Source organism: Dermochelys coriacea, chromosome 2 (assembly GCF_009764565.3).
Source record: "Dermochelys coriacea isolate rDerCor1 chromosome 2, rDerCor1.pri.v4, whole genome shotgun sequence".
NCBI lineage: Eukaryota > Metazoa > Chordata > Testudines > Dermochelyidae > Dermochelys > Dermochelys coriacea.
This window is the reverse complement of record NC_050069.1, coordinates 144,931,200-144,943,479: the sequence shown is the minus strand read 5'-3', so window position 1 is coordinate 144,943,479 and position 12,280 is coordinate 144,931,200. Positions and strand designations below refer to the sequence as shown.

Below are 12,280 nucleotides of genomic sequence, written 5' to 3'. Positions count from 1 at the left end.
CAGGGCCCTGGGCTGGAACCTGTAATAGAGGATGGGCCCAGGTTTCCCTTCCCCCCCCCCCCCAAATCCTGGTCAGACAAGGGAGGAGTCGACCTGGACTGTGGGTTCAGAAAAATGGCCAAGCTGAGGGCTGCTGTGGAAATCCAAGGCAAGCAAATCTGCCAATAGGCACAAGACCCACCATGGTAGAGCAGGAACTTTGTCACACTGGTCTTTAATATGTTCATTTAAAATTTAAATAATATCAAAATGCATTCTTTACATGTAGAAACCATATTGTCTGTCACTTAATAACCCGTTAACTTAGTTATGACCCAAATAGACAAAATATTATCATTGCTTTGTTAATAATTCAGGTATTGTGAATACCTTATGGTGGAATAAAGGTTTTAACACTCCTCTTTCCTATTTATTTATTAAAAACCTCCTAATTTTACAGTAGTTCCATCGTAAACCACACAAAGCATTTCAGAGCTCATAATTTCTGGCTTGATAAAGACAGCAGGGGAGAGGCAAAATCCTTTTGAATTATTAATCAATCACTGATTTAGAAAAATTAAAAATGTATCGATAAAACTATTCTATGTTTATTGGATGATACATTGAACACTCAAGGTGGCAAAACATTATTTTTTCAAACTAAAAGTCAGTCTTTTGTATATGTGTATAATGGCATTAAACATTACTCCCACAGAGAAACTGCCTGTGACTTATAAAAAGTGAAGCTGACAGATCTGTTGAGTATGTAGACTAGAATGAATGAATAAGAGATTTTTAAAATGCTTCAATCCCAGAAGAATTGAGCCCTATTTGGAACCATGATAATTAATATTTTTTGCTGCAATATGAGATGTTCTTAGTTATATTACTATGCATACTGCTGTTATACAAGACTTGTCAGGGAATACTTAATCAGTTGCAAAGGGACTGGTTGTCTTTTTGTTTTGTTAGGAGGCTGCAAAATGGTTTCCAAATGTTAGAAGTTATGCAGAATTTATATCTTTTTAGATCCATATTATCTCCTCCTGTGAGAGACAAAATACAATAACAATTCCAGTATTGCCAGCCCCAAATGTTCAAATTTATTACTCCGCTCCCAGAAAAAAAGAAAAGGAGGATTTGTGGCACCGTAGAGACTAACAAATTTATTTAAGCATAAGCTTTCGTGAGCTACTCCTTTTCTTTTTTGCGAATACAGACTAACATAGCTGCTACTCTGAAATCAGCTCCCAGAATATCATGAGATGTTTTATAATGTATTTGGAGTTCTTTTTATGTGCCTCTGGAGGTTGAGCCCTTTGAATTCGTATTTTCAAGCTGTCCTCCACAACCATGTGGGCTATCAACTTATTTTCTTCTTTCTAAATAATGCTGAAAATCTCAGAATCACAGCACTCCAGGGCCTGAAGCTTTAAGAAAAATACCAAATACCACAAGTCTCTTGAGCAAATCACAAGAGTTGTGAATAGCGCAGTTCTGTGGCTTTGAAATAGCTGCTGTCCGGGTATTCTGTACCCATCTATTGTGAGCACTGCAGGGGTATGAAGGTGAAGGCTAGCGGTGAGGCTACAAGTACATGAGAAGGAAAGCAATCCTTTATATAAAAGTCCCCCAAATCTATAGACTCTGGCCAGCTATGCAGATGAACTCTTCCTCCATGCTGATCCAGGCAGGGCAGAAAATGGCTGGCCAGAAGGCTATTGTGCCACTAGTTTGCTAGATTGCAGTTTTGTGCTTGCTGAGAAGGATCAGAAAGCTCACAACACGCATTAATGGTAATTCCAGTGGTATTGACTTTTCATATGTTTTACCCCTTGCTGTTCCTTCCTCAAACCCTATCTATACCCTCTATCCTGTCTGTTCTATTGGCTGCATGGATCTTTTGCAAGAATTATTTAGGTGGCTATGCTGATGTGCCAGCTTTTTGCACAGTTTTATACCTGGGCTAGGCGCACCCCACCCCACCCAATTCCCCAGCTCTGAGGGATTGAGGCGGGGAAAGAAGGGTCCAAATCACAGTGCTTTAATGAAACTGCCTAGTAGTTTAAATCCAAAAGGTAGGTTTGCTACAAATACAAATGGTTCCATGGCTTTACATTTTGTTTAACTGAAAACATGATTCTTGTGGGATTTAAACATCCCCATGCAGTGTTGGGAACCCAGACAGAAGAGCATTAAGCTAATGTATAAGAACCATGGCCATGTCTATATGTACAGCGCTGCAGTGGCACGTCTGGTGAAAATGCTCTGTGCCACCTCTGTGAGCAGCAGAAGCTGTGTCAGTGGGAGCAGCTCTCCTGCCGACATAGCGCTGTGCACACCAGCGCTTATGTGGGCGTAACGTATGTTGCTCATAGGGGGTGGAATATTCGCACCCCCGAGTGACATAAATTATGCTGACATAGGCTGTAGTATAGACATAACCCTAAGTTTGTCGTTCGTTTTTTTTTGGTTATGTTTTCAAAAATGCACAGCAATCTGAGGTACCTACATTTTTAGCTTCTCAGCTTGAATCAGGCACTCCTATTGAGGCAGCATTTGCAAATTGGGCTCTCTATTTCTAACTGGTTTCAGAGTAGCAGCCGTGTTATTCTGTATTTGTAAAAAAGAAAAGGAGTACTTGTGGCACCTTGGAGACTAACAAATGTATTCATGAGGTTGATAGATTTCCACTCCATATGGCTAAATTCAGTGCCTTGCATAATAACAGGTTTCAGAGTAGCAGCCGTGTTAGTCTGTATTTCTAACTGGTGCTCTTTTCTTCACAACAAAGTTTCTTGATCTTTGTGTTTCTTTTTGGATGCACAAACATTAAATTTTTTCCAGTATGAAAAGCACTTTCAAAAGTAGTAATGCTTACATAGTAGAAAAATGGATTCTGCTACTTTATATAGATTGAACTCGCGAGATTAAATGAAGATTTAATGTAAGTAATTCTGAACAAGAATTACTTTTTGCTTATTTCAAGCAGCAATAAATTATAAGAAGCACTGGAGAAAAATTAAAATCACAAGTTAACTACGGCTAATTGTGCTGTGCAAAGCACTCATAGGAGAAATCTCCCAGAATGAGTATATGGTGAGTCAGATTCAGTCAAACATACTTCTGTCGACAAGCCAGCAGTGTTCCAGAAATATCTTAATAAGAAATATACTTTTTTTTAAGTATAAATGTCCATAGGGTTCTGTTTGATTATTTAGTAGTAATGAGAGATTTCATATTTAATTTATATGGGGTTTTGATTTTTTGTAAAGCTAATATGGGCATTTTATTACAAATTACTTTCTTCTCTCCAGTTAATATTCACTAGGTCAAATCCTAAATGTTTGTCTTGTTTGGTTTTCCATGTGCCAGTACTTTATCTATAGCTGCATTTTGGGGCTGATATCCTGTTCTGTTTTCCTGCGGATAAATTATGAGTTGAAAATGGTGATAATGCTGATTGCATTGGTGGGCTACAATGTCATCCTTCTGCACACTCATGGTTCCACACTGGATGATTACAACAAATTCCTGTATGCAATGGGACCTATGAAAAGGTAGGTTGGTTATTTTAGCACGCTACTAGACAAAGGACAATTAATAATATTGCTTGTGTAGTGGAGCAGAACAGAGCTTGTATTTTTTTTTTTTGAAAAATCTATATATACTCACATCTACAAATCCCCATTCAAGATAACTGACTCCTGTGTACTAAATATGATTTGATTGTATATGTAACAGTATTAGAATAAAAGAAATAAACCTGTTCAGACTGCATAAATCGTCTAATGTTTGCACTATATTATGGTTTGATTTGCATTGTCATAAAAAAGGATATTAGCTCTTTGTTACCTGAACCCTGTTAACGTGGTGTTGTTTTTTTGCACGCAGACGGAGCATCTTTTTTCCCCAGAATTAGGGCATTTGTCTTAAATTGTTAACTATATAATACGTGTTTCTCAGAGCAAAGAGAGCTTTTCCTATGCAGAAACTACTCCTAGAGGGGGCAAAGGAATGGGTGTAATTGGGAATGACTTCTTAAATGGATGAATATATAGTTTGCATCAAGTTAGTTGGGTCTTTGCTGTGGGCAAGATAATTTTGTCCCTAACCTCCCTCTTACAGTGTAGAAAGGACATATATTACTTCTACCCAACCTTTTTTTTAAAAAATACATTTTTATAAAGATAGCATATGTAGGCAGTGCATATGCCATGGTAGAAAATCATGAGTGCTTTGAGTAGAATTCCAGTACTTTGCCTTCTAACTCCGTTCACTGATCCAGGTCTTAAGGCACTAGGATACCATGGAATAAGAATCTGAATAGAATAGTGAGACTTGCATTGTTTCTGTTTACCTTTGAAAATGCAAAGTGTAACACACAAATGGGGGAGTGAGGAGATGTATTTGTGTACATAGTATAAAACACACCACACGTGTAGTTGACATCGCTGTGATATATTGCAGAGCCATTTGATACGTTACATTTCTCATACACCTTTGACTACCTGCACTTTGCCACTAAGGTTGTTTCTACACTAGCATTTTTCTTAAAACTTTCCCACCAGTGGGAGCAACAGTGGCCTTGCTCGTGTAGATCAGCTTCTGGAAGTGTAGACCAGATCCCTCTCCATACATTCTCTCATCTCAAAGGAACTGAGGGTTTTAATAAGCTGTCCAGGAGAGGTGGTTAGTGTGGTTCTTGCCTTGTGTGGTTCTGAGCTTAAGAAGCCTCTTGGTGCCTTATGATTTCATTTCACTTCTTCACACTCGTGAGATGTGGTTAGTCACTACAGTATGGAAGCAGAATATAGTACTGTCATCACAAACTCTCTCTACAGTCTACTTAAACCAGCATATTGAAAAGCAATCAAACTCTCCTTTAACAGGGAAAAAAAAAGCATTAAATATATTAAATTTAATATTCTCCAGGTTTACATTGTACAGTCAGAAAGCAGGACTCATTATATAAATATATTCAGTAGTACAGCTTTAATATTCCAGAAAACAAAGCAATTTATATTAAAGTTTTTAGTTTGATTACTAAAAAGTTGTGCAAGGAGTTTACAGCACAGAAGTGAGGGGTGGAAACCAAGACTGTGATTAAGTATTAAGATTACAGACTTTTTTTTTTTTTTCCTTTTTGAGCAATTCATTTTAGCTGTGTTTCTGTTTTACAGGCCAGGAATATTGAAAGACCTGAAGACAATGGGTTCTGTGTCTCTCTTTATATTCTTCGTGACATTACTAGTTCTTGGTAGACAGGTACGCAGCATGCTCTTTTCATCTGCTTTACTATCTTTGAATGCATATGTGTGTTTGTGTCTGTGTTTACATATACACATAGTGGTATTATGTAAAAAATTAATGAGATTTCAGCCAGCGTCCATAATAAACCCTTGATTTCAGCACTCCTGTAATTTTACCTTGGGAAAACTGTTTTCGCTACAAGACTGCTAGATTACTCTGAAGGAAGAAGTATCGTGAATGTTTTGGCGAAGTAGAATTTACAGATCATTTTAAAAATTCCCGATTTGGAATTTTGAGTTTTATTTAACATTTCTTTGTCTCTCTCTCATTCAAACACCGCTTGGTACTACGTCTTCAACCTTCCCATTTAGTTATTACCTTGATAACTCATTGGCTAGAGTTGCTTAATTACAACGTATTTTCTTCACAATTATTACCCATTGATACAGACACAATGAGACAACTATGCTATAGTCTGCTTAAATGTGGAGGCTGCAACTTTATTATAACTATTAACCAATGTGGGACTACTCTGCAAACTACCTAGCAGGGCTGTTCCAATGGGGATTTTAACTGGGCACTTTGACACCTCAAGCCTGCCCAGGGACTTAGGCTGGAAGGTGGAGTCCCCAATCCATTCCTCTCCTCCACTCAGGAGGTAAGAGAGATGAAATACATGGAGCCATATGTTGCACAAGAAATGGAGGTATACCACCTCACTGCGCAGTGTGATGCTCAGGCCCCATACTCAAGCAAGCCATTGAGTTACAGGGACCTCATATCAGACACATTTTAACTCACCTGCTTCACTGGACCCACCATAGTTGCAATGCTACATCTACACTGCACACTTCTTTCAGCAGCATGTATGGTATGCACTCAGGTAGCTTAAACCATGGGTTTAAGCAGTGCTGTAGACTGTGAGGCACAGCTTAGGTGAATAGAGGAGAAACATGCATGTTGTGTGTGGGTATGTACCTGAGTATATACCCTACAGATGCTCTACTTTCCCAAGCCATGCCTCCCATCTGCACTACTATTTTTAATAGGACTGTCAAGTGATTAAAAAAAAATGAATCACAAATAATCGTGCTGTTAAACAATAATAGAATACCATTTATTTAAATATTTGTGGATGTTTTCTACATTTTCAAATACATTGATTTCAATTACAATGCAGAATATAAAGTGTACAGTGCTCACTTTATATTTTTTATTAAATATTTGCACTGTAAAAAGCAAATGAAATAGTAGTATTTTCCAATGTGTCTAATACTAGTACTATCTTGCAATCTCTTTATCATGAAAATTGAACTTATAAATGTAGAATTAGGTACAAAAAAAACCCTGCATTCAAAAATAAAACAATGTAAAACTTTAGAGCCTACAGGACCATTCAGTCCTACTTGTTCAGCCAATTACTCAGACAAACAATTTGTTTTACATTTGCAGGAGATAATGCTGCCTGCTTCTTGTTTACCATGTCATCTGAAAGTGAGAACAGGCATTTGCATAGCACTTTTGTAGCTGGCATCGCAAGATATTTACATGCCAGATGCGCTAAAGATTCATATGTCCCTTGATGCTTCAGCCACCATTCCAGAGGACATGTGTCTGTGCTGATAATGGGTTCTACTTGATAATAATCCAAAGCAGAGTGGACCAACACATGTTCATTTTTGTCATCTGAGTCAGATGCCACGAGCAAAAGGTTGATTTTCTTTTTTGGTGGTTCGGGTTCTGTAGTTTCCCTATCAGAGTGTTGCTCTTTTAAGACTTCTGAAAGCATGCTCCACACCTAATCCCTCTCAGATTTTGGAAGGCACTTCAGTTACTTAAATCTTGGGTCGAGTACTGTAGCTATCTTTAGAAATTTCACATTGGTATCTTCTTTGCATTTTGTCAATTTTGCAGTGAAAGTGTTCTTAAAATGAACAATATGTGATATATTCTGTGTTGTAATTGAAATTGATATATTTGAAAATGTAGAAAAACATCCAAAACTATTTAATACATTTCTATTGGTATTCTAGTGCGATTCATCACTATAAATTTTTTTAATTGTGATTACTTTTTTTGAGTTAATCACTTGAGTTAACTGATTGACTGCCCTAATTTTCAGTCATGTAGTGACCCCACTGCCTCCCAGCTGCGGGAGCCTTTCCCTGCTGCAGGAAAAGGCTCTAGCAGCAAGGAAAGATTCTGGCAGCTCTACACTGCTGGAGCCTTCTGCTGCTGTAGATAAGGTTTCTGGCAATGAAGAAAGGTTCTGCCAGCTCCCTGGTACTGGAGCCTTCCTCTGCCACAGGGAAAGACTCTGGCAGCTGCTCATTTCCAGAGTCCTTACCTGAAGGAGGCAAAAGCTCAACCAGCTCCCCACTGCGGGAGCCTTTCCATTCCACAGATGAAGATTCTGGCATCAGGGAAAGGCTCCAGAAGCTCCCCCAGCCATAGCCTTTCACTAACCTATGTAGCTACATGTCGCAACTAGCTTTTCACTGCAGCGTGAAGCTACACATATCCAACACGTGGCCAAAAGTGGCTTTAGCTCTTCTAAGACGTTATACTTTAGCTGTATACTGTACTTTTGGAGCTGTAGGACGAGGATTTTTTCTCCCAGCTCAGCAAGTGTGTGGTTTCTTAGGAAAAGGCAGTACCCTCTCTGCTGACCGTGAGCCCCCTTGTAACTCATTCTACCCCCAAAAATAAAGAAAAAATAATTCCTCACACTTATAAGCTTTTTTAGAATTAAGCCTAATTGGCACTTACAAAATTTTCAGAACATATACATATACTGTATTTTGATAATACAATACTTCAAAATTCTTCCTCTTAACACTTTTTCCAAGTGTCTATTGTTCGTATCTGCCCAGTTAAATCTCATTGCACTACAAAATTTGAAAGGGAGGTAGATTTTGATATTGGGTCATGCAAGAGGTGTTTTTCAAGAGCAGAGTTGTTAAGAAGGTTCATAAATTGTCATTATTTAAAAAGTACAGAAGATGGTTTTAATCAATGGAGAAAGAACACATGGCAGTGGAGTATCTATTAGTTGTTGTCTTCCAATCTGTGTCAGGCTGGTTTTGAAAAATAAAAGGAATCTCCATGGTATGATGATGACCTCTGCTATATTTTCCATTAAAATTCTCCGTTGATTGAAGGAAATAAACACAGGTCTTGATTTGTATCTTCATCTCTTCCACTGATAATCCTTAAAAATCTATGCACTCCACAATCTTCATTCAGTGAGAACTCCTACCACCATTCCAAGGTGGACTGACATGATTTGCCCCATATTCCAGGTATTGTAATTGATTATTAGAGTTCGAGAGGCGTGCCAAGGCTTGTATAGGAATTTTGTGGCTGAGCTACGACGAAAACCTTGATAACTGATATAATAGACTCATATCATATCCTCAAGACCATATTGCCTTACATACAAATTACCTTACATACACTTTATTTAGTTAAACCAACTGTAAAATTGAGCTAATCATGCTTATCCAAATTTGTAAAGTGCTTTGCTTTTATATATAATATAGCAAGGAAAAACACTAGGAAAGCACAAAGGCTTATTAGCTAAACTAAGGCACAGAAAAATCCAATGTCTTTACTGAGATGCACTGTGGCATAGTGGTCTAGGCGTAAGCTGTAGATTCTAATCTTGGGTCAGTCTCTTACCAGTAATTCTCTACATCAACCCTTATTATGTCTAGTGAGCTCCCTCTGTAGAGCTGTGTTCTTTACAAATAAAGGCAGCACTTTCTCTCCTCACCCTTTGTTGTACACAAGCTCAGGAGTCACAGCCAAGAAAGTAGCTGATCCCTGTACCAGGAAAGCTGGGTCTCTTCGGTATTCAGAGGATACTGTACCTGCAGGGACCCCTCTTGTGAGGTTTGCAAGACATTCACAAATTCTTGTGTGGGTACGTTCAGGAGATATCTCTAACTAATAGGTGAAAGTAGGAAACTATCTTAGTTTTTACATTGTTTATAAAAATAAGATTTAATAGGATTTTTACTTTGTTATATATAACACTGGTTATACTGTGGAAATGCTAATATAAAAATGAACATTAAAAACAAGTTGATACAAATACTACATCTGAGAGTAGTTGGTCCTTTGTTTCTAAAATTGACTAACAAATCTAAATACATAGGGAAAGAGGGCTAGATTCACAAAGGGGACATAGGCATTGCAACACCTAGCCCCTAGGCAGCCAGCCACCCAGTGAAGTTCACAGCCTTAGGGTGCTCAGGCTCCCCTGCATTATGCTGGGAGAATTACCTGACTGATTAACAAAGGGATGCCCAGAAGCCAGCAAGCTGAGTGGAGAGCCACCTAAGCTAGCTGGGAATGAAATGCTGAGGAGAGGAGTGGGACTTCACAAAGGTTCTTCAGCACCTATCTCTCATTGATCTTGGCCTGAGGCACCTGACTGACAGATCAGAGAGAGGCAGTTGGGGATCTAGGCTTCTAAACCCAGTCAGCCCTTTTTCACAATAAAATGAGAGACCCATCCCATTATAGCCAATAATGTGGTTACGTTATTTGCCTAGGTTGTGGGAGAATCAAGTCCCTGCTCCAATAAATATTTAATTACAGTATTTATACAAAGTAGAACAGCTTCAACAAGAGAGACTGAGCCAATAGCCTGGCAGCTAGGGCACTTACCTGGGAATTGGGAAACCTGGGTTCAAGTTCCTGCTCCAAATCAGGTTGAATAGGGATTCAAAAGTGGATCTCCCATGTTTCAGATGAGTGCCCCGGTCACTGGGTGGACACGTTCTCTCCCTCCTGACCTTCCAGCTGTCTTTTGTGCGAGTTGGGTACGCTTTGAGTACAGCTACCAGATTGAGTCCCACACATGAGATAGGTGGGAGAATGTCAGGTTTGAGAATCCTATGGGAGCTAAGGCATGAGAGAGAGCTCTGAACAGCTGGTTAGCTGTGGGGCATCATCAGGGTTCGTTGGCTTTACGCATGTCTACGAGTGGAAACATGGGCACCTATGGTGTTAGGCAGAAGCTGAGTGGTGCCTTTGTGAGTGTCACTGGTGCCTAAATGTTGGATTTAGGCACCTGATTGCCTCTTTAGGTATCCTTCATGGATCTAGTCCAGAGAGAATGCATTTTTTAGTGTACAGTAGTTTAGCAGTATTTTTAACACTTCTTGTTTAATTCACATCTAATTTTGATGGTGTATCTTTGTTCATGATATCAAAGTTCTCTTCACAATATTACTGTGGCATCTTAGATTTAAAGAGATAATTTACTGCTTTATTACTTATTTATTTAATACAAACCTTAAACACACTAGAAGACTTTTTGAAGACTATAGTGCACATAGCACCTCATTTTACCCAGTCTTTTCAACACAGATGTTTGATATCATATGAAAATTGTAAGTTGATAGAGTATTTAGAATTCATGACTTCAAAATTCAGTTTCAGCTTTCCAGTTTACTTTTAACTAGCTTATGGCAATCACTGTGGCATTTCAGTTTTTTAATAGACTTATTCTGCATTATCATACTTGGTGGCCTTTTCCTTTGTCATCCTTATTAGGAACCACCTGGGTAGGAAAGCTTGTTTGTTTTTCACTGTAAATTGACTCTTCCTTAATATGATTGCAACAAGGAGTTGAAATAATACTACTTAATTGGACAGTAAAATAGGTATTCTAGAAAAGTGACTGATGCTGTTTGCATAATGAGGTCAATTTTGAAGCAAGATTGTTCATGAACTGATTCTTTGTAATAAGGAATTGTCATTTGGTGATAAGGATGACTGCAGAATGTCAACAATAGAATCCTAGAAAAGGTGAATTGTGTACAGGTTCTCTGTTCCTTTAAAATCTGCCTCTGTACACACTTAACTATTCCCACTCCGATTTCCTTTGTTTACCACTTGAAAACACTCAATAGCAATATGAATAGCTCCTTCAGAAGCTGCAGATTCTTTGCTTGTTCTGCATCACTATCCTACTAGTTCCAGCTTTAGCTTGGACAGCATGATCCCGCTGAAATGCTAAGACCCATTTTACTTTCATGAATAAAGTTGTTCTCCTTTTGGTTGCAAAGACATACTTCTAGTGTCCAGTTTAATTTAAACCTACATTCTTCTTCCCACAATAGATAGATCAAAGTGGATAAGTTAATTCATTTTACAGTTTCTCTTTTTGTTTTGTAACTAAAATATGTGCATAATACTCGGGCCTCACCATCCAACCTGTCATTAGTATCTAAAGCCAGCTTCAGTCCATTGGTTTTCTTCTACTATTTCCTTTTAAAGTTTATGTTCACAGATACCCTTTTCGCTCCACTGTCATTTATCTGCATTTCCTTTGAAACCACATACAGTCATTGGAATAATATTTGGATGCTTGTTCTACTGTTTTAACATCTTAGACTGTGGCCTCAACCAGACAACTATGCATCAGTTCATACTGTGACAGCACTCTTTTATCCAGAAGAACTGTATGTATTTTTGTGTGAAAGCTTACTAAGTAGTAGTTGAAGAACGCATCAAATTATTTCCATAATCTTTTTCTTTAGTGCAATGTCTAGAGGTCTTCTTCAGACCTCACAACAATTTTTAACTCCGGTAGAACTCCACTGACTACATGGAAATTGCTGTTGATTTACACCAGTCTAAATTAGATCATAATCAGGCCCATATAGTCTTTAAATGTAATATAGAAATAATACCTTGGATTTATCCCAAAATATGTTAATCTAATGGAAAAGCTGTGCAAGCACCTCCAGAATGGATAACAGAGAAATTTTCAAAATCTGTACAGTAAAGTTACTATGATGAAATTGCCAAATTCGCAAAATACCACAATAACCCCAACACAACAATCTTAATTCCCTGGTATTGTGAATTGTCTAGATTTAGGAATTTCTACGGTCAATGTTTATCAAGGCAGATGCCAGTATGCAGGGGGTATAGGTATAACAGAAGAAGTTCCTTCTCATGGGATGACATTGTGCAAGAGTCAGAAAACCACTAAATAAAATGAAATTTTTCAGCTACATACATGATCACT

At 38.2% G+C, this 12,280-nt stretch overlaps 1 protein-coding gene across 4 annotated transcripts in view; it reads left to right on the top strand.

The window, feature by feature from the left end:
• The window catches only part of ADCY2 (adenylate cyclase 2), a 483,719-nt gene that overhangs the window by 450,156 nt on the left and 21,283 nt on the right, over positions 1 to 12,280 (top strand). For all 4 annotated transcript variants that reach the window (XR_006279108.1, XM_038390427.2, XM_043508479.1 and 1 more), the window contains exons 18-19: positions 3,355 to 3,539; positions 5,163 to 5,247. Coding sequence is in view for 3 of the 4 variants with exons in the window: in XM_038390427.2 (XP_038246355.1) it covers positions 3,355 to 3,539; positions 5,163 to 5,247 (270 nt within the window). In the remaining variant the exon portion in view is untranslated. The remainder of the gene's footprint in view (positions 1 to 3,354; positions 3,540 to 5,162; positions 5,248 to 12,280) is intronic.